We start from the raw sequence: 22,524 nt of genomic DNA, 5'->3' as shown, positions 1-22,524 counted from the left end.
AATGCATTGGTTTTATATAGCGCTCTGGACACTCAAAGACGCTTTACATTGCACTATTCGTTCACTCCATACTCGGTGGTGGTAAGCTACTATTGTAGCCACAGCTGCCCTGGGGTAGACTGACGGAAGCGAGGCAACCAGTCTGCGCCATCGGCCCCTCCGACCACCACCAACCACTCACTCACTCACTACATTCGCTAGGCTTCCTGGTGTTACCAAACGGTCTCCCATCCAAGTACCGACCAGGCCCTTCCCTGCTTAGCTTCCAAGGTCTGACGGGATTGGGCATAGCAAAGATGAATTCTTGCAAGATTTGTGTATTTTTGTGAGATTTCCATCTCACAAAAATCCAACATGTCAGGCTCCTGCAATTTGGTTTGACTTGAGTAGTTTGAGTTAGTTAAAGGGACTATAGGGAGTTTAAAAATGTTAAAATTATGTATTTTCCTCCACCTACATGTTCCATTTATGTCCTAATGTGTAGAATGAGACCAGACCTGTTCACCACAACTGCCTCTAAAATCCTGCACTGTCACTCAAAAAGGTGTCACTTCGGTCCGAATTACCATCATGCACGAGCTTATAGAAGGTGCAGTTACACATATAGCCTGAGGTGGCAGTAGTGAGCATAAAATTGCGAGCTTGCATCCAGCCTCTTAAATGGTAGTTCAGTGTGACTTGAGGATTTAGAAAAAGTTATGGCCAAATGATGGCAAACGAACATGGTGATGGCGGAGGATAGAAGTAAAAATGTTGCAATTGAAATTTAAAAAAAAGCAGCAAAAGCATCCAGGGACTTTTGAACACAGGCTCAAAGCTCACCTCACCGTTTCTCAAGTCCTGGCCCTGACAGTTGCTTAAGGTCTCTCTCACCCTCTTTGAATATGTCTTTATTTATTGGGCAAACACTGTTTAATGTGTCACCCAGTCAATTACTTACACTTAAAGTCTCTTTTATTCTCAAAGAATGTCATCGGGAGTCATACCAAATGTTTGTGTAGCACTCAACTTGGAGTGCTGCACATATTCTAGCTTTATCCAGGTTACATGAACCCTTAGATTTAGTGAGAGGCACACAGCCTTCACGCACGCGGTTCAAAGCCCCAACAAGTCAGGCCTGTTCCACACCAGTGCCTAAAAAGACAGGCAGCACAGATGACACTTGTGCAGACCAGACGAAGAGCACACAGCCAGCTCCTCTCCTCTCTCAGCCTCCTTCAGCCCTGCTCTGTGCATGCCACTTAACTTTCATATCTGTAATGCAGGAGCCTTTTCTGAGCTGTGAGTCACAACACTGGTTTATTCATCATAGCCGATGCTCTTAGTTTGAGCAGCACAGTCCGTCTTCACTTCTGCTGTATTACCACGTTGAATCAGTTTACTTTGTGTATGATATTATTTGCATCTTCTTTATGGAGCAGGTAAAGGTGCCCATTAGTGATGCATCCTGGCTCTGCTGATGGGAACACAGATCAGAGGGCAGACAGTACAAGTCCCCACTGGCACTGCCTGATAAAACATCCTGTTTCACCAGCCGAGTACTCACCACTTCAGCCCAAGTCACAACCTCTCCTGAGTCGGGAGTGTGTGCTGGGAAATGCTACACAGTAAGGCAAAGGTAGTGTAGCCCATTAGCTCTGACAGAGAACGTGTTTATATCAGGTCTGAGATCAGCTGGACCTCAGAGCTGTGTGATCCAACACATGACGAACAAGACACATGCAGAGACAGGTCTGGTCTGGGAAGCTTCACTCTGTGTTTCATTGAACATATATGTTATGGCTGCTTCACTCTTTGTTTTGTCTTAATATTGAAAATGACATGACCACTGTACCGTTTTGGACAGAGCAGCTTCAATATCGTATTATGTTCTTGCATTCCTTCTTCACTCTATACTGTGGCATCATGGTATTGTGAAATTTGATGTCAGAAATGACCCAATCCATTTGTTTGTCCTGGACTTCTGACTGTTTGGATTGCCAGATGTATTAGTCATACAATCTATATATACCGTGCATTGTGTAGACTATTTTAGGCTCTATAGTCTGACTAGCACTTGATCTCTGTTTGAATGAATCTACTACTAATCCACAGAAAGGCCTGAGGCAACGCTGACTGATACCAGTCTTAAGACTCTGAGGAGCACACAGTGTTCTTACTCAACCTTAAAGGGCCATCATAGCTTGTGAGGAGAAAGCAAGTTGCAGTGTACTGTATTCACATATGTAATGGTATGTATCTCTGGTGTGTATGAATCCCTCATTTATCTCCATATGAATTCATAGGATTAGAAGATTAAAGATACTATATACTATTTGTCACACAACACTGTTATGCAATTATTGCAACTTGTTTTGCCTCACGTTCACTGCATTTATTAAAGGTATTGAGTGTGGGGGAGGTGGGTCTAAATGATTTAGTGTTTTTTATCTGCAAAAGAAATACATTGAAATCTATGAATAGGCCGTTTTATATCAATAGCACTTTGGAGCGAATCAAAAATGTGCAAGAGAAACACATTGCAAACAGAACGAATACACAAAGACGATGTGCTTGACATCCCTTCTTTAAACACTTACCCGCACATGAACGGGAACACGTAATGGCCAAAAAGTCTCAGAAAAACGTTAATGCTCACCTACATGAATCAGACGCTCCAAATACCAGGAGAGAGAACGAGCTTTCGCCCAAACACTGAGGCAGTCAACCCCTTCAACAGGTTCTCTGTTACCATGGTGATGAGCTGCAGGCTGACCGCACATGATGAGAGTGAAAAACCATTGCCTTGGTGACCAGTGGAGGAATGCACAAATGGTTTGCGCTTGTCCATCGGTGTTTTTGAGATAATGAGCTTGGAATCGTCTATTATCTACAACCACCACCATGAGGAGGTTAACAATCCACTTTGCATTGTGAAGCAGTTGACTCACACGCGCTGTAAACATGCCCATTGCCTACGCATGTGTACACAGGTGTGCATTGTCCTAATGAGTGCGGCGGCCATTATGCGGGGCTAGTGCTTTTGGGTGGCTCTCTTGTGTTGGTGTCTTTCTGCATGTCGCTGGTTGAGAGTCAGATGCCAGTTCTCCATTCTTGTCTCCCATGAATGTGCCTACGCTCTGCCTCCCACCCACATCATCATCGCAGCTCTGATAGAAGTTTTCTACCTCCTCCCCAGCTCCTCTCTCTTCCTTTTCTTCATCTTCTCTTGCCTTATCTGTCACGCTCGCTGCTGCAATTTGTGGCCCTCGTCTTTCTGCTTTCTCTGTCATTTAAAGCTTTTACTATTTTTTTCTCTTACACTATGTGCCTCAAATCCACCTGACCACGGCCATTTTTAATAAAGAGCAAGTTTGAATATTTTCTCCTCCAGTGCATTTGCTTTATCAAAACATTCCATATTGTCTTATCAGCTCATGCAAAACCCTGTTGGGTGTTAACATGGAGAAAAGCTAATCAGTGTATAGTGTTTGGATGAAATACGTTTGAGTGATGCTGCTTTACATAGCGTAAGCCACATGAAACCCTTCAGCTGAGAGATGGCTTTAATTCCTGCTTCCCATCTCATTCTCTTATGAATATTGGAAGAGGAGAACAGTCATAGCTTTCAATGTGCCTGAACGCTTGTATTATTAAGCACCTGTATCGGAGCATCAGCTGAACCTATGGGGCAGGGGGTCAGTTTTATCCCATCACAGCCAGTAGAGGTGGTTCATCAAAGGCCTTCTGGCTCTGTGGGCTCCCCCAGGGCAGCGCTGTCCTCACTGACACATCAAAGCGCCCTTTGTATCCCTCCCTGCACCGCAAACATTCATTTGTGACTTCTTCTTTTAGCTCTTTTCTTGCTGAGGTTACCACAATGTATCATCTGCCTCTTACTGTTAATTACAGTGTACACATTTACATCAATGCCCCTCAGGGAAACTGTCTATTTTGTGTTTTTTTTTTTTTTTTGAGAGTATACATGCTTGTGGCTAACCTGATCAACCCTCATCCCATCTGACTAGAAGCAATAATTCTGTGGTGGGGGCCGTGTGTTGGAGAAGCAAGAGTGCTATACATACTCTCTTTGCAAATTATTATTATTATTATGCACTGTTGGCTTAGGTGCCCACCCACTTTCTCTTACCTTATTACTTTGTTGCATTTGTTCATCATTGTGCTGCCTGCGGCTGTTAAACACATCCTGAAAGAGCAGCTCTGGAGTCTGAGGATTAAAGAGGAAGCAGGCTCACTACAGTTCTGTGCTCATGTTCGCTTGTTTTGTGATGAACTACTGTGGCCTATTTGTGCTAGGGCAATTAGGAGTCCACCCGAGGCAGGCACTGCTGAGGATATCCCTGTTTTCACTTGAGTAAACATCATGCGACCATTGTGAGGAGAGTAGTCTCTGCTGAGGCCTCAGGGTGGGTTTGTTTCAGCAGCGTCCTCACAACTGGTCCTTGTGAGATACAAGGAGATGGGGATGAAAAGAAGCTGCTCTGCCGCGGAGTGCACAAAGACAGGAGCCGCTGGTATAGGGCTCATACCAGTCGTGTTGCAGATCAGGAAACAGAAGTATCGTCTGAATTTGACTTTATCAGATGACTTCTTCCTGAAATAAATAACTCCTCTTGTATCCTCTGCACATTGTTTCGACTGGATTCTGCTTTTTTCCAACTACTTTTCACAAAGAACTGTCTAAACTGTTGACAATTACTATAAATCAAACTTGGCCTAATTTGTTCCTCCTTTAGCTCTGTAACCAACACTATACGTTTACTCAATTTCACTTGCCCAACATTATAATTTAGATAATCCAGTCTGATCTTAGAGCCAAAAGCAGCAAAATGCAGCGATAGACAATAGACAATAGAATATTACTGATTTGCTGCAGTAAAAATGATTGGAAAGTAATGTTGTATTACTTTTATTGGCATCGGGGTTTTTTTCTGAGCACAGAGCTGAGCTGTCCCACACAGATACTACAAACTCCCAAAACTATAAATGCTGTAACTAATTTCTAAAATATCTATACAAGTAACAAACCATCTGAAAAATGAACACCCATATGCATGTGAAAGAAATCCTTTAGAACAGGTATTTTGCTGTAACTAAATAATTCAGGACTTCCCAGCTTGAGCACCCACACTGCAGTGAGTCTCTTGGGTGGCTCAGTGCTCAGGCACCAGGATGTAACTATGGACTCAGTCCATAGATCTTGCTTCATTGGAACATGTGAGATGAGCTGTCATAACCCAGAGAAGGCATTTTATCCCATGTTGTGTTTACATACACGCTGAAGTACCTTTGATGGGATTAAAATCACTAAAGATGTGCTTTAACCAGCCTGGGAAGCTGCTAGCAGGAAGACTGTGTGGGGATTTATGCATTTTTGATGCAGCATGGGGAGGAGTAAAACTCTGAAAAGGCTCCATGACCTACTTAGGAGCGCGGATTCAGACAAGTCGTCATGGCACAAAGAAGAGAAATCTTCCTGTGTCTGTGACATGCAGAGCATCACTCGCATGATCTTTTCAGTGTTGGTGCGTCACTCCTGTTTCTTGCTTTCGCTTTGTCTTTTAGTATTCTCTCTTTTTTATCCATATACCTTTTGATTTCTTTGCCCTGCAACTGTTGTGTCTCAAAATCCTCTCAGGTGACTTAAGACTGCTCCTCCTTTGGCCTCGCCAGAACGAAGAATGCAATTTTCTTTGTGACATGGCCTTGTACACAAATTAATTTTCTTTCCAGCCTTTGCTCCTTTTCTCCCTCCTTTTTCCACCTTCACTTTCTCGGTTTCTATGGTAACCCTGTTATACGTTAGCTAGCCGCTCAAACAAGCAGACAGCTTCACCGTTTCTGTCACTGTGAAACACCTCAGACCAGCCACTGAGCTGTTCATCATTAAGGGAAGCCACTTGCATGGAAAGGTTTAAATGGAGAGTCCATCTGTGACGGAAAAGAACCTTTGTGCTGTCTTGACCACCTGGTTTGTCTGGCTCTGATGGTTGAGTGTGTGTAGTGTTGGCACATCCTTTTGCTGCTTAAATATGCACTGATCTGGCCCTGTGTGCCTCTGCCTCTGCTGGCATAAAGCACAGTCAATATGGCTGCACCAATCGAGTGGTAGCAGCGACGACAGCACAGTGTTCCCTTGCATCCTTCAGTTTCTATTAATCCATAATACTCAGGGGGTCATTTACCGTTTGCTCATGTGTAAAGCGAGTAGCACGTGCAAATGTGGATCAGCAGCAGAGTCATTTATCAATTTTTCACTCAAGCAGCATTGTCTTGTTTATATGTTAGATTTATGGGCCTGATGCTGTAATAAACGCACACAAAATGGTAAATTAAGTGAAACATGGCCACCAAAATAGCACATTTAATTTTTCAGCTTTCACCCGCTATTTGGCACCTGTGTTGATAAATGATCCCTTCAGTGCACAGTCAAGTTGAAGCATCCTCCAGATTATGAACTTACAAATACATCGAGAGGTGTTGAAGCTGCTGAATTAGAATGCTAGGCCCTAATAACTTCAGAAAGGAAAATAGCTGATCAATGGTACTGTTCGACCTGTGTGTTTGGGGGTGTTTGCTTTAGTGAGAAAAGTACAATACGCTGAACGACATCAGCGTCTTGTCTGCGGGCTCTTCTCATAAATCAGCAATTTCTTTTCTCTTTTAATCCGTCCACTCTGATACAGCCTCCTCCATCTGAGCACCAAACGCTCGAATCCAAACTATTCCTCAGACCCTCCGTTTTTGACTAAGCAAGACAAACGAACAAATTTGTCTAGGATTTAGATAGTGAGCTGATAATCAAACTCCTTGCAGTGTGTTCAGATTCCTCTTTGGTCCCACCTCGCTCTGGTCAGTGCTCCGTGTTCCAGATGCTCTCGGACAGTCTGTATTAGGCTTACACAGCTCTCGGTCCTGCACAGATACAATGGTGCCTGTTGACTGTCTTTATTTCTAAACGGGCTCTCTGTACTTAATTGTTTACGCTTTGTAAATGTGTGCTGCTTAAAATCATTTTTAGCCTTTGAGTGTAATTCAAAGCGTGTGTTTTTGTATAGCAGTTATCATTACGGCCATCTGAGTTCTCCGGGAAGCAGATATAGTGACTGCAATTATTGGAGCCAGACAGCATGCAGATACAGGGCAAACTGCCATCAGTCTGTGTCAGGGCATCTAAAAGGATCCCTATATTCCACTGTGAACTCACCACGCAACAAGAGGCAGGAAAAACAGCCCAATGTACAGTGTGTCCTCTCCATACAACAACCTTTGGCTTGTCACTCATCTGAATGTCCTCCTTCTGTTCAGTTTGCCCCAAATGGTCAGTAGAATGTTTTAGCTGTTTTTGGTGCACTTTCACGTCATGACATAACATGCCACAGTGGTTTTCATTGTAATTATAGATATATTGCCGTTCCTAATGTCATGATTCGTCTTTTGTTCCCCTGTTTTTGTATGTTTTCTTGTGTTTGGTCTAGTCCTGTGTTTTATTTTGACATGTGTTCTGTTCTTGTGATTTTGTTTTACTTCCCTCGTTGCCTGCCTGCCCCGCCCTGATGTGCTTCACCTGTGCCCCGTTTCCTCTTATATTTATACCCCTGTGTTTCCCTTGTCCTTTGTTGCGTCATTGTCTGCGTCAGCCCCGGTTTGTTTGAGTTTTTTGGTTACTTCTAGATTTTGTTATTTTAGTTTTCGTCCGTCATTAAACATCACCAGTTTTGTTGCAGTCTTGCATTTTGGGTTTTCTTTTCTTCACCCCACCACAAACCATGACACCTAAGTCTTTTTTTTCTTTCATGGAAAATGTTTCAATGCATTTATAAATGAACTACTAAACAAACTAATTATACTAGCGTGAGCTTTCATCCAAACTTTTGGATTGCGGAAACACAGTTTGATGGTATTCTCTGCTAAACCAGTGCATACATCATAGCTGTGACTTGGCCTGTACCTTCAGCAATAGAAGATTTCTCATCCTCAGACAGGAAAGAGGAGGTGGTTTTGTAGAGGTGGCTCTTTTCCTCTGTGCTGATAGCCTTGTCATAGTAAATGCTGTTTGTTAGAGGCAGATTGCTCGTGCCTCTAGTTCTCAGTGGTAGTTGCTTACAGCCCAGTGTTCTGCATGGATAAACGTTTGTGTGGCGCCGGGTCTCAGCTTGCTGTTTTCTGTGCAGTAATTTGCTATTAAAGCAGGGACAGGTGCAGCTGCCCATGTTTGTGACTCTAACAACGCATTTCATCATAGTTAACTCGGTGCACATCCGCTCTGGTGTGGGTCATGTTTCATATATACAGGCCTAAAGACACATCTTTGCAACATCCATATTGGTTTAGTCAATATTGATGTTGTAAATGTCCCCTGTGCACATTTACATGCTTTCATCATAACTCATTTTCATTCCATAACATAAGAATCTCTATGTTCTCTTCAACATTTGTCTAATTATATTTAATTATTGATTTTGTTAATCCCTACTGAAAATGTACGTACTGATTTTTTTTTGTCCCACAATGGGGAAAATGCATTGTTGCAGCCAAGTCATCAGGGAAGGAACTACCTTATGTATGAAATATGTATAAAAGTGTTAAAAATATAAGACACAATTTAAGATACATTTTCAACCAGATAAGCATCTTAGAAATAAAAGCTTTGATTCTATCTATATAAGAGAAGAAAGAAAAACAAAAATGATAAAACTATACAAGAATGTGGATTATATCATTAGCAATAAATCTCATGCAGAAAAAAGATTTTGAATTGGCTTATTGGACATAATAAACATAAAAGTCAAAACTCTTAACTATCTGAATGGTTACTACTGATATTAGTGATGTAAAATACCAGCGTTTTCATTTTTGACTTGATTTCGCTACATGCATAATTTTGGTGGAAATAAAGAAAACAAAAACACAAGTATTACACATTACACTGTTTTGCCGCTGGAGCAGCAGAACAAAAGAATTGGGCGGCACATTAAATTTTTATATTGCTTCAGTCGCACATACCAGATCCTAACCCATATTTGATTAAAAAAAAGTATTGATTCTTTCAGTTTGATATTCAGTCTGGAAAAAGTTGTCAGTGCCGAAAGTATTGATACTTTGGTAGCTATTCACATAATTTGACTTTGTGGCAGTACAAGACAGTTTATCTCTGGCTAACGTCATTGTGAGGTGATGAATCAATAAGAAAGACTCGGAGCATCTTTCTATAAAGTTCACTGTGAAGCAAATGTAATGACAATGTCTGGAGCAGGGACCGTCTTTCCCATCACTAATGTTCGCTGAAAGGTAAGGGCTCTGGAGCAAACTCCAAATGTCAAGCTGACAAAGAGACATTACATGACTTATGACTATGTGCACTGAGCACAAAGAGGCAGGCCTTCATACCCTGCTGTGGTAACTGCAACTAAATTACAGTTTATAGACCGAGCTTTTCTGTACTTTTCCCTCTTCTACTGTTATGCTTTGCACCTGTGCACGCTGCATGTTGCGATTTGGCTTTTTCTCAACTGGGCCAAACTGATTACTGTGGCGGTTAACCCTATCGATTCACTCCAAATGGCCTTCAAATGCCCAGAATTAGATTTCTGAGTGGGAAATGAACACATGCTGCCTAATTATATTCTGATTCACTTTGATTGAAAAACATTTATTTGATGCCCTATATATTTTTGGTTTATTTTGCAACCTATTCTTATTCATCAGTGTTTTATTGTTATCTTTGCTTATGGCATTTTGGAAGCAGAATAGTGGACAATTATTGTCTCAGTGCTAGTACATGCCTAATTAGTGTCTAAATTTAGCCATCTGTACACAGTCCTGGAGCGACATCCATATCTGGTGCACAAAGTGTGGATTTGTCACACCGTTGGCATGACAACTCAGTGGTCAAAACGCAGTGAGCAGCTCTCGCAGATTGTGTGCATGCGTGCCCATCTGAAGTCAAACAGGATGGAGCTTGTTCTGTTCATCGTTAAGAGCCAACTTCATCTCCCACTAACAACCACACGTTCAGCTTTAGTATAAAGATGATTAAGCGCTGACTGCCTCTTGTTTGGTTTCACAAGCTTCATAGCCTCCTGAATGTGGAGTTCTGCTGTCCTGGACGTGTTCAGACAGGCTCACATGCCTGCTGGATGTGTTTATGAAATTGTAAAGTAGTTTATCTGCCATGAAGAGAGTGGAGGGACATTACCACCTACACAACATTGTCAGGAGCGTAATAAATCAGCTTAAACCTGCGATATCACCCAGCTCCATTGTACTCATACAGTGACAGCTTTAGTTTCCCACATACACTTTCTGTTGCATGGAAACCAGTGGAAGTTTGATGTCTGACTAGCATTTCCCTCTTATGGTTGAGGACACAACATAGTTTACAAAACCTCTTCCTACATTGTCTGTTGCTTTTTTCTATAAGAGATGGTCTGTCTAAAAACCTCTGTCTCATCACATCCAAAACTAGTACTGAACCAATTTCATAGTTGCAACCATTTACGGTATATTGTGAATTACGGTAGATTTGGTTGTGTGACGCTAAACCATGGACATGTGTACTTTTTTTTTCCCGTTAGGAAAACCCAATACATTTTTATTGACATTAAACTCTTAAGCGCTAAATGAAAGGTCTATTCTAACACTCTTGATTACATGTACTGTCTGATTAACCTGGAATGTCAACCTGGAATCGTTCGAGAGGAGGACGAACCTTTAGCGGAGCATTTGCTGCAGGTTGGATTAAGTGTGCCTTGTTTTAGCCAATCACAGCCAAGTCTCAAAACAACAAACTGCCTTAAAAGCAAATACATAAAACATTTAATAATTAAACAATTATAATTATTTTTTTCTTAATTTTTGTGTGTGTTATTCTGTGATTAAAAAAAAATCTATAAAGGCAAATGCAAATCCCACCTTCAGTGATTGGTTTAGATAAATCAGCGTGAGCTGTATTAGATGGATTCTTATGTGTTTGTGAATTCACAAATGGTGTAATGCAACACTCCTGCATGCCTTATTAGGACATTTGGATTATTTTTTTTCAGTTTCCAGAGCAGAGGCCCACTGTACTGCTCAGTAGGAAATCTCATTCAGCTGCCGGCCGATGGCTAACAAGGTCAAATGACTCTCCAGATGAGATGGACCGTGTCAGAGGCATAAACACACAGCACACCTGCCATTCAGCGGAGCAGTGTCTATCTGCAGCTGCACTGCACCCTGAACTGAGCGGCTATAATAGAATACTGAGGGGGAAGTGTTTACTGCTGATAGGAATATCATTACACACTGTGGAAATCAGGAAATCACAGCAAAACTCACTCAGAAGCTCATGTAGCAATCAATAGAAACCTACACTCTTCTCTTTCACTCCACCCTCTCTCTCTCTTTAGACACTCTTTTCTCCAGTTGCTATAGTGACATGAATTGGCTGCATTCTGCAGCAGGGGATCAGAGCGGTGGCCTGCAGCTTGAGTGTTGCATTGTTTTACATGAGACTTTGAATACATGTATACAGACAGGGCTGCAATTATACAGGGTGAACGTGCTCCCAGAGTATACCAAGTTAAATGGTATTCAATGTCAGGTCATTTGCATCAGTTGCACACATTACATTATATACAATACTGAAAATTAACTGCCATGATATCCCTATGAAATTATCTAAAGTTTTCTCTCTTTCTCCACAGTGTGACAATGCCAAGGGGCTGCGGGCCTTTTTTGATGCCATATGCTACGGCCCCAAGCACCTGATGATTTTTGGAGGCGTCTGCCCATCTGTGACTTCCATTATCGCAGAGTCCTTGGAGGGATGGAACTTGGTGCAGGTGAGTTGGCAAGTCTTCTTTGGTCATCTTTGAGATCATCCCTGTGCTTGTTCGTGCGTTGAATACAGTCAGCATTCAGGTACACTTGTACAGTAGACTCGCTCTGTATTTTAACTAATGCTTCTCTGCAAAGTATGTGCAGGTCTGTGCACACAGTGCTTTGTCTTTACAGGTTACACTCAAGCAGTACATTTTATAACTGAGATACAGACGGCTGTGTTCTTATGAGAGAATTAGTCACTAGGCAACTTCACTGAGCTCAAAATAACTTCTGCTTGTTCTTAACATCAGAGACACACAAAATCATGTGACACTAAAATAAATAAATAAAAACGAAATATCACCTGGTTGACAACCAAGAGCTTTGGTTTGATGCCAGAGTGTTGTACAACATTTTAATGCAAGTTTCAAGTTTAGTTCAAGTTTCATTGATCTTTGTGTCATTGCACAAAACATGCTCTTTTCTACATGCTTGTGATAGGCCTGTACTGTAAGGTATAATTTGTGTTATTTTCTAACTGAACCATTTTTGAGCAATGACACTTAATGTTTGGCTAACTATGGCCTGATTTGTGGGGCCCCTAAATGAACAGATGGCATTTTAAAGTAGTGCCCGCCAGGAGCACATTTTTGATCTTTGTCCTTGGCATGAGGAGGGTTCTATCTGAAGTTGAACCGCTATCTTCATCAGCTCACTTCGTTTGCGTGCATCGTCTCACATTTTGCCAGTGCTGAGCTGTGCTAAACGATGGCTGAGACCAAAATGGAGGATGTGTCCGTGGCTGATGGACAGATGGCACCACATGGATGGAGGCAGTGACAGAGGAACAGGGTGTCAGCAGCAAACACAGCCTGAGCTGAAAAGTGGGATTGTAAGAAACATTGCGCGAGGCAGCTGTGTTTGTGAGTTTCCATCAGCCACAAATGCTTCTGATTGCAATATTTATTTTCACCAGACAATAGCTCTCTCTTCAGCACCAGCGTAATTAATCTTCGGTTTTCTTCGCATGACGTTGGTAAGAAAGCATTTGGCACAGATTTGAAACAGGAGCTGGCACAGGTATCTGTTCCCACCGAGCATGCTGGTATTTGGTGAACTTGAGTGGCTCTCTGCCTCTGTGTGCTCTCTGCGCTCTATTTTGTGTAAATAGCTCTATGACTGTCAGGAAGTCGCTGCGGCAACCCCCATTGCCACTCGCTGGCCCCATTACACTTTACTTCATTGTTGAAATTCATCATTGAGTGTATAATGCTTCACAATCGCTTTGACTCTCATTATCTGAAATACAAAGACAGTGACTGTAGTTTTAAGATAATGGTGAATTTTCTATTGCCCGATTCACAGAACAAGAAAGGCATTTAGACTTATCACCATAAAGAACAGCTGAATTAGATATCGACATGCATTTGCAGTTGTTTTTCTTGGATTCTTGCTTTATTGATCACTTGTGCTTCATTAACCAGCCGTTTAGGTAAAGGCCGTTTTAATCACTGCCACCTTGTCTTTATTTGAAATCTGTACAAGCTCAAGGTCTCTGTTTGCCATTTGTGTTTCCTCACCCTCAAAGTGTGGTTCAGAGAATCTTTTAATAAAACATGTAATACGCAGCGCTGTCGTATTCTGCCTCGCTTACGTCAGAGCCTCCTGTGTACTTCATCAATCTTTAATTAGCCTGAAAGTTTAAATCTCAGAGTGCTCAGGAAGTGAACAAAATAAACATTCTGAAAGAAGTCAAGGGATCTACCTGAATTAGTCAAAGATGAAAATAATTGTATATTAAAATGTGCTTGTTTTCAATGTTTGTTTCAAAAGAACAATATTGATATATTATTTGCAAAGATAAAATTGCATGTCAACTTGTCTCGATCTTGTACTAAAGGGAACAGAAGCACAAAGAGGATATTAATTATATGCAAGAGCTAATCAGATGTTCTTGTCATAAATGCTGCTTGTACTCGTGGACTGTCACAGCCCAAACTGTCGGCTTCACAAACCTATTCCCAGTGCAGAATACATGCCGTCTCGGGGAAAAAAAAACAAAAAAAACACAGTAATTAGCTCATTAACAACATTTGTTGAATGCAAACCATTAGCGGCTTGGATGTGATGTTGCAACTGTTGGTATCATATTGAGAAAACATGCTACTTCATAGGCACTCAGTGAGAGCACAAGCTTTGACTTATTTTGCTTCTGGGGATTGAATGAATCTCTAGTACTTCTTTAAAACCCTACGTTTATAAACAAATTGCAGACAGTTGCTAAAATCAGCATGCTATAGAGCTACATGTTCTACAAGTGCCACTGGTCATAGCAGGGATTTCAACATTGTTGCCTGGAATGGGTTGATTAAGTTGAGGATGTTTTGCTTCTATCTTCAGAAGCTTTTTCTCGCTCTTGTAGCAAAAGGCAAGACTGGCTAAACACACATTTTCTATCTTTGCTACAGTGGCAGATCCAGGAGTGGCTTCGGGGGCTTAAGCCGGGAAGTTTTTTTCAAAAGCCCCGGATCTATTTTAATTGTTTTTTTTAGCCTATCTTTTGCATGCTATAAAAGCATGTCTGTCCTGTCTGTTTGGTTTGTGTTTGGCTCTTTGACAGGACTCAGGAGACCGTGGCTGAGCAGTGGCTCCCGCTGGACTCATTCAGAAAGAAGGTAGAGCGGAGTGGCCAAGTATATTGAATAGTCTACTTGGTAACTTATTACCACCAAGTATGGAGTGATTGAAAGTGGTTTGAGTGAGTTGCGTTTTGTCACGACTCATTTAAAAAGAGCTTCTAAGATTCTCTTTCTTCTTATTATCTTCACTCTTGTGTGAGTCTCTTTCTTAACCTTTCATTACATCATTTCAAACTGGACATCAAAGGGGATCAGCTCCATTACAGGCCATCAAAACCATGTGGCTGTGTGGAAAGAGTGAAAGCAGAGGATCGATACAGGGCAGTTTAACTGTCTGACACAGCTCACTAATATCTGAAACATTTGAGAGCATAGGAGGAGGGAGACCCGACCAGAGCAAGCGTACAGCGAAAGTGGAGAGAGAGAGCTCTTGTATAGCTCTGAGTGCTTTAAGGGCTTTTCCATTCATTCTCCACATATGCTGTAGTATCCATAGGCCCAGTCCAGTGTCAGGGAGGAGACATCCCACAACTGCCACAAAATATAACACACAAGGACCAGTGAAAGGGAGTGGGATCAAACTCGTTTCACAGCCGTTTTGTGTCTTTTGAACACCATTGATCATGGCAATTGTTCATGTTGAAAGCACTTAGGGCTGCAGATACCATAGATGAGTGTCTGGCGTCTGATGCAAGATCAGACACACAAGATGGATAAGTCCAGTCTCCGGAAAAAAACACTGTAACTTCATTATCCAAATGATCAAACATGCTGGCTGGTTGTGCAAGTCCAAACAAGGTGTGTTTCTTTAACTGTTAAGCAGATCTGTCAACACAGCTATGACTGATAGACAATCTCTGCAGATGTGGAGGAACGGTTTTCCCGACAGTCAAAACTATATGACTCATAGTGCATTGGGTTTGGAAAAGTACGTTTTTATATATAAATGTCCTGAGATGCCGCAAGCCAGGCGCAGCTCTGTTTAAAATTTTAATTCAATCCTTTTAGTGGTTTGCAAGCAGCAGGGCCTGAGAGACAAAGCAAGACTAGTTTATATGAGCAAAGTAAAGATCAGCTGTCCTTGAATGCCTGTTGCATGAACACCTCCACCTTCACACATAGTCTTTTCTGCTGTTAACTGCTCGCTAAACAGAAAGCCAAACCACTAGATCTTGGTTTTTGGTCTGACGGGCCAAAGACTATATGAAAGTGGGGCAGAGTGTTCTCAAGAAGATACATTCTCAGCTTGTAGAAGCATTAAAGTAAGAAAGAAATACCCCTGTGGTATTGAAAGCAACTTGGTGTTGGCTCTGTTGAGTGTTGCCTCGCTCTTCGACACCAAAAATCTTGGCTTAGTTTAGCACTTGAAAGACAGACATGGTTACTGACGGGGACATAATGCAATTTAAATTCACAAACCAATTTAACATAGTCACCATGTTTTTTGGTGTGCAATAAGGAAATGCTGATTTTGGGTTGACTGAAATCCCCAACTCCTCTTCAGACTACTGTTTTAGCTACTGTTGTAACAGTTGGTACTCTTGCTTAGTTTAGTTACACACTAAAGATGAAGCTGCATTTTCATCACTTCTCGGTGAGTGAAATGGCACAGATATGGCGCCCCTCGCTGCAGCTGGCTGAGCAGGAAGTTAATGATCGTGAGCGGTGGAATCTCATTGGCTCGGGTTACCTGATATTTGCTGCACGATAGGTTAACACCAATGGGGGTCAGCGCTTCCTGTGGCGGAGCAATGTGCATTTTTAAAGAGACAGTTGCGCCATTACCAGTGGGACGCTGGCAGCCCCCCGCTGTGTTAGGAAGCACACGTAAACACAGCGCACATGACCTTTAGCGCCAATAAACAGCATTAAATATGGATAAGGACATAATTGAAAGTAACCACCAGCACTTTCTTCTCCTTTTTACCCACCCACTTGCTCACTCTTCAAAAGCCAAAGCTCACCACACACACACACGCACACACACACATACACACAAACAAACACACACCATCATTCTTCCCACTATCAATTTGTTTTTATTTTTTAAGAGAACATGTCAAAAAAAAAATCATTGATGAAAAGACAGGCTGGTGTGAGTTTTGGCCCAGTGTGAAAACTTAAACTATGAACTCCAAGGTCACCAATCATTTTGTTCTCCCCCCGTTGTTCTCCTCTATATTCACATAGTAGACTTTCCATGTCTCAGGCCTGGTTCCTGTGCATTCTTTTGGTTGCTATATAATCATAAAGGCACTTGTTCTTATAGGACATTTAGACACACACACAGAGAAATGTCTTAGTGGCTTTCGTTGGTGCTCCTGACAGTCCTCTTGAGCCGCTACAGAGGTGAGCCCTGATTCCAGACACTTGTGGTCCCTGTTCCCACTGGCAAACAACAGTGGGAGTAATCAGTCTAATTGTTTTAATTATGAGGTAAGCATTGAACCCTGGAACACACACCTCTGCTTTTCTAACAGATATTTTCACATCATGGGGATAAAGCTTTTTTTGTGCTTTCCCCAAGTCCTAAGATGGCAGAGGTCTGAACAACAGAAAGCAAACCACAAAACAACTAATGGAAAGTAGAGTGTAGGTTGAAAGTAACTGCATGTCAGTCATAGACATAATCTAGTTAAGACCTTTCGGGATTATTTTGGAGTTCTATATCGTCTGTGCAATTACTAGATGTAATCATGAACTGTGTTAAAGTAGAACTAGTGCCTTGGGGTCTTGGTGTCTAACTGCTGCCCACCCATCGCCCATGTTGTACACACAGCACAGGAGATAGACTTTAAAAAAAAATGACTGTCCTTTTTGAACTTGCCATTTGGCCCCTGCAGGTGTCTGGAAATTGAAAAGTGTGAGAGTAAAAAGAAAGCGCTGAAAGATGGGGAGACGGGTTTCTTTAGACCTGAACACATTCTGTATAACTACTATAGCAAGATCATAGGCGCCTCTTTCTTACTGTTCAATAGAGTGACCTTCTGCTATGCAGTTATCAGTTGGTCTCACTGAATATAACTTATATTGAGCGCAGAGTGCATTGACTTCTCAGATATGTGGCTGTTTTGTTTTTTTTGACATCGTACCATACATTTTAAGGCCAAAACTGAATAGCTACAGTTTCGAACCTGGGGTGATCATTTTTCCATTAGTGATGTGTGTTATGGGGTACATGTAAACTTAATTTGGATTAGTTCACCTTGAATTTAACTTATACATCAGTTACTACGTATGTCTAGTGTTACAATTTCTAGTGCATGCATTGCAACTGCATCAACAAGGGCACTACTTCAGAAGTGGCATATTCCATTTTGAGCCGACACATTGCTTGTTTGGTGTTCAAGGTGCCTTCTGCTCTGTGCTTGTGCTCATAGCAACCAAACTGTTGATCACAAGGGGACAATATCTCTTAATGGTTGGCACGTGTCCACCTATTTAGCAACAAAGCAACAAGCACGGCTCAAGGGCATTCTGACAACGGCAAAGTGTAGACGGTACAAGCAGAAGATGCAAATGTTTTTTTGTTTTTTTTTTCAAGATATTAAATTCTAAACAGTGTTAATACCATGATGGCTCTTTTTTAGACAACTTAGTGACTGATAGTGTGCAGTAACACGGCTGCTATCATCCAGCTTTCTCCCTGCGAAACAAAAATCAAAGAAAACTACAGTACATCTATCTAGGATCCAAAGACAAAAGCCAATGACATGTTGTATAGAGCTCATGCAATGGAAGGTGTGCGGACAGAACTCGTCACATTGAGAGACCTTGGAGGAGCTTGTGTTGTGTAGATGAGATATCTATGCAGTGTGCTGAGTGTGAGTGCAACATCGATATGGCGGACACGTCCACAGCCGAGCGTCATATGGCTCTATATAATCACGGTTAGACTATAGACGAGCAGAAATGTGTGGAATGCAGACACGTTCGCCTTTACCTGCAGGGCTCAAATGACATTAGATTGTGTTTATTGGGCTTTGAAATGTGTCATTATACATTATTGGTGTTATATTGGAATACTTCCATCTCATATCTTCACCTTCAACCGACATTCAGCATGAATACAATATTATATAACATTTGTCTTTAGTGCTATGGGGTATTTTAGAAACGTATGTTTCTATGATCAAAGCAAGATAGATTTTGGTCGAGATGAACATGTGTTTTGTTTCTCAATAGTGTTGTATTATGAGTATATACCCTGAGATTCTAGTGATGGACAAAGACAAAAGGATAATAGTAAGGATAACAGTGGTAATGTCTTTTGACATGTCTGTGTTTTGATGTGCATGTGGAGGTGTCAGCAGCCAAGCTCCAGGGAGGTGCATACAGCTCCCGGTTTGAAGAATCTGTATCATGCATTTTCACTCTTTCTAGTTGAAATGAAGCAGGTAATAAAATGTTGTGTTGATGTTTTTATGGTCTCTTCCTGGTTTGTAAAAACAGAAAGGCTATAAAACGTACCTCCCTCCAACATATGCCTCTGACTTTGTAGTTGGAAATCTGCCATATTTTGTGTCCCTGTTGCCTTCAGTGACTGAAATAGTTTTCAATCAAACTGCCTTTTGCCAAGGGGCTGCATGAGGATATCATAGGAGAAAAACAAAGCAATTCATATTTGCATGGCAAAGAGGTGTTCGACAAGTGGGAGGGTACTAGAGTACTTGCCCATGAGTGAACAGATGTTGAACAATGTAGAGGAATCTGCCATTCTCCGTTCTTTTCTATAGAGAAAACATAAAGTGGGATCTCCTCTGAGGCATGTGTTCTAATACTTTTGGTGGATATCCCAAAAGCACTTAAAGACATTAGAGGAAAAGTGTCTCTGGGTCTGGAGTGTGAATAGAAAAAGTCCAGATAAGAGGATTCATGTTTGTATAACACACTGCACAACATGCTAAACAGCTCGGTTTCAGACATCTGAATCATTTCTAAGTTGATCTCTGGTTACATATTTAATTGTACAGATAGATTCTATTGAATATAAGCCCTTTGTGTGACTCCTGAGACTATTTCTGTAACATGGAACCTGATACACACGTGGGCGGTATCACATCCTGACTAGGGTACTCCAGGACTTGAGGACATTGACAGTAATAATAAATGTTTTTAATTAGCAGCGCTGCTTCTGGGAAAACTTTTTTCTGTGAATGTCCTCAGGCTAATGCCACCAGCATCTGGCACATGTTCCCAGTTTTTGGAAGCACTTCATTAACAGTTGCCTGGGGCTGTAGTTGTAGTGTGAAAGGGATGGTGTTCACCAGCACACACTCCCAGTCAGAGTAAAGAGACTGGACAGCCTGTAGAAAAGTGAGGTGGCCCTAGAGTTCAGGATCAAACAGAGTCTGTACCTACGCATGAATCTGTTTGCAGTCAATGCTCCAGTAGATCTTCTCTGCATCTTGTGCCCCAGAAAAGATTGTAGGTGTTTTTTGTTTTGTTTTGTTTTTTAAAGCTAATTATATGCCAAAGTTTTTCCTCAGTAAAATATGTGATGAAGGAGTCTCCTACATGGTGTGTTGCTCTGTGTGTCCGTGCTATATTTATAATTTCCCCACATTTCATGAAAATAAACAGATACAAAAAACAAGGGTAGATAGTCACGTATGAAGTGATTGGATCAGCATCCCTCTCACATGGACTATAAATGTGTTCTCTTGAAAATTGAACTGTGCAGTGTCTGCCAACTTTAAACATAGTAATTTGTAAAATCAGGCTGGCTCCAGTGAATTGTGCCTGCCCACTCACAACATGAATGGCCTGTGTGTGGGCTTCCCTGTGCTGCCCATCTATAATCTAGAAAGCAGTATTGCACTCGCAACAGCTCTCAGCAAAAAAAGAAAAAAAGAAAACTGTGAACAATAGATCAGAGAAAAATCACCCTAAAGGAATTGATAGTTTCACTTTTGTTACACAAATCCATATTCAAGAGTATGCTTATTTTCTTCATAGTACTTACCATTGTTTCTGACCTTTTTTTTTTGTAATATCAATTGATAACTGAGAATATGAAACTGTCCGTTGTGCGACTATTTGCTGTCCACCAAATTTTAGTGTTCGTAAATGCCTTTCCAAGTAAGAGACATTCATGAGAGAGAAAGAGAGAGAGAGAGTGTGTGAGTGAGAGAGTGACGATGGGAGTCTGAGTGAGAGAGAGACAGGGGGAGAGAGGGAGTGGGGGAGAGAGAGAGAGGGGTGAGGAAAAAGAGGGAGCGAGGGAGAGAGAGATGAGATGGCGAGAGAGGGGGAGAGAGAGAGGGGGAGAAAGAGAGAGGGGAGAAAGAGAAAGAGCGGGAGATGGAGAGAGAGGGAGGGGGAGAGAGAGAGAGTGAGAGATGGAGAGAGGGGAGTTAGAGAGAGAGGGGAGAGAGAGAGGGAGGGGGAGAATGAGGGAGAGGGAGTTATGGAGAGAGGGGAGTTAGAGAGACAGGGGAGAGAGAGGGAGGGAGGGGGAGAATGAGGGAGAGAGAGAGAAAGTGAGAGAGAGAGAGAGAGAGGAAGGAAGAAAGGAAGAGAGAGAGAGGAATACAATAATGCTCTCTGCAGTTCAGCATCTGCTCATTAATCATTCATTGCCAGCCAAGTGGCAGCAGCAGGCAGCACAAAGAGATTTCAGGTTATGGTATCAAATCTCCATTTATAAATAGAATAGCTATAGAGACACATAGCTTCATAGAGGATTTCACAAGATCCAAGGTGTAACTGCAGTCATTGTAGGTCTAACAGGCTGTCCATCAAAATGTCCTTACATTATTATGAGAAGTTTTTATTATAGCCCTGGTCTATGGTATATGTTGTGAAAATTAAATTAGGAAGAACTGCATTTCCCTTGCACAATTCCTACTTAATTTAGCGCATGAAGTAAACGGACACTTTAGCGCTGCAAAACTCTCATATACATATTCGTCTTTACTGTTTAAATATCATCGTTTTCACTTTATCTCAAAGGGTTTTATAATTTCAAGATCTGAAACAGTTTACTCCAAACAATCAATGGCAGCATCAGTATAAAAACCCTAATGATTTTGCCTAGGTTTCTTAACTTCAACGACAATTAAAAAGTATACTTGAGATGGGAAAAACTCGGCGGGCATAAACTTCTCATAACATTTCCTGTCCTGTCGATATCCAGCACACACTCCCACTGACCTGGATCAATATCATATACTTTTTCTTGTTCCTGTTAGTTGTAGAAATGTCTCTGTGGTGCTTCTCTCCATCCCTCAAGGATGCTGTTCGACAGACGGTCTCATGAAAAATAGAGGTTTAAGCCAATGTCCCTTGCACTCTATGACAGCTGAGGTCTATTGATCTATCGTCATGTTGCATTTGACACATAGGCAACACCAGACATGGTTTCTCTCTGAATAGAGCTACATTTTACAGAGCTACATATCTGACCTTTGACTCTTGATTTACACATGTATAATGTTGGTGCCTAGTGTTGGACAAATTAGTGTTCTCCCATATTGAAGAGAGACAGCAGGTGGTACTTTGCTTCCACAGGGGGAGGTTTAAATTGTCCTACTAGAGGTGTTGAACAGAGAGCCAATTATGCCAGTACGCTTGAATGAGAGAAAATATTGATAAGTGTGTCGCAAAAGGCTTCTGCGAGGCAATGTTATGTCAAAGGAAACAGATGCGTTTGTGAGGGGCAAGTAAAACACCATGAGGATGCACGCCATAGATGGAGGTGTCCATAAGGAATGTCAACAATGGGCAGTCCTTTCTAGATAGTCCCACATTAGGGTCTCAGTATTTGTGTGACCATTTGTCCATGGCATATTGATAAATGCACATAGCAAAGCTTCTTTAATACAATGTTATGCCTATGACTGAAGGCGCTTTAATGCACGGGGGAGGTCTCCACATCTCACAAGTTTACGCCCATCAGCTAATACTCTTTGGCGAAGGTACTGCAATGCAGAAGAGTTTACTATAAATAAACATGATGTTTGTAGCTTTTCTGTTTACAGTTTGTTAAGTGATGTCCTTGGCTGCCTCCTTCTTCCCCCACCTGTCTCTTCAGTGTTCATCTGTCTCATCTTGCCTTGTGCCTGTGCACTAGTCTAAT

The 22,524-nt window shown here is 41.7% G+C and overlaps 1 protein-coding gene across 1 annotated transcript in view; it reads left to right on the top strand.

The window, feature by feature from the left end:
* Positions 1 to 22,524, top strand: part of gabbr2 (gamma-aminobutyric acid (GABA) B receptor, 2) — a 96,618-nt gene that overhangs the window by 11,567 nt on the left and 62,527 nt on the right. The window contains exon 2 of the mRNA XM_079570669.1: positions 11,688 to 11,825. Within this exon, the coding sequence (XP_079426795.1) occupies positions 11,688 to 11,825 (138 nt within the window). The remainder of the gene's footprint in view (positions 1 to 11,687; positions 11,826 to 22,524) is intronic.

The sequence above is a fragment of the Gobius niger genome, assembly GCF_951799975.1.
Source record: "Gobius niger genome assembly, chromosome: 14".
NCBI lineage: Eukaryota > Metazoa > Chordata > Actinopteri > Gobiiformes > Gobiidae > Gobius > Gobius niger.
Note: the sequence above shows the minus strand (reverse complement) of the source record. Positions and strands in the feature narration are given on the sequence as shown.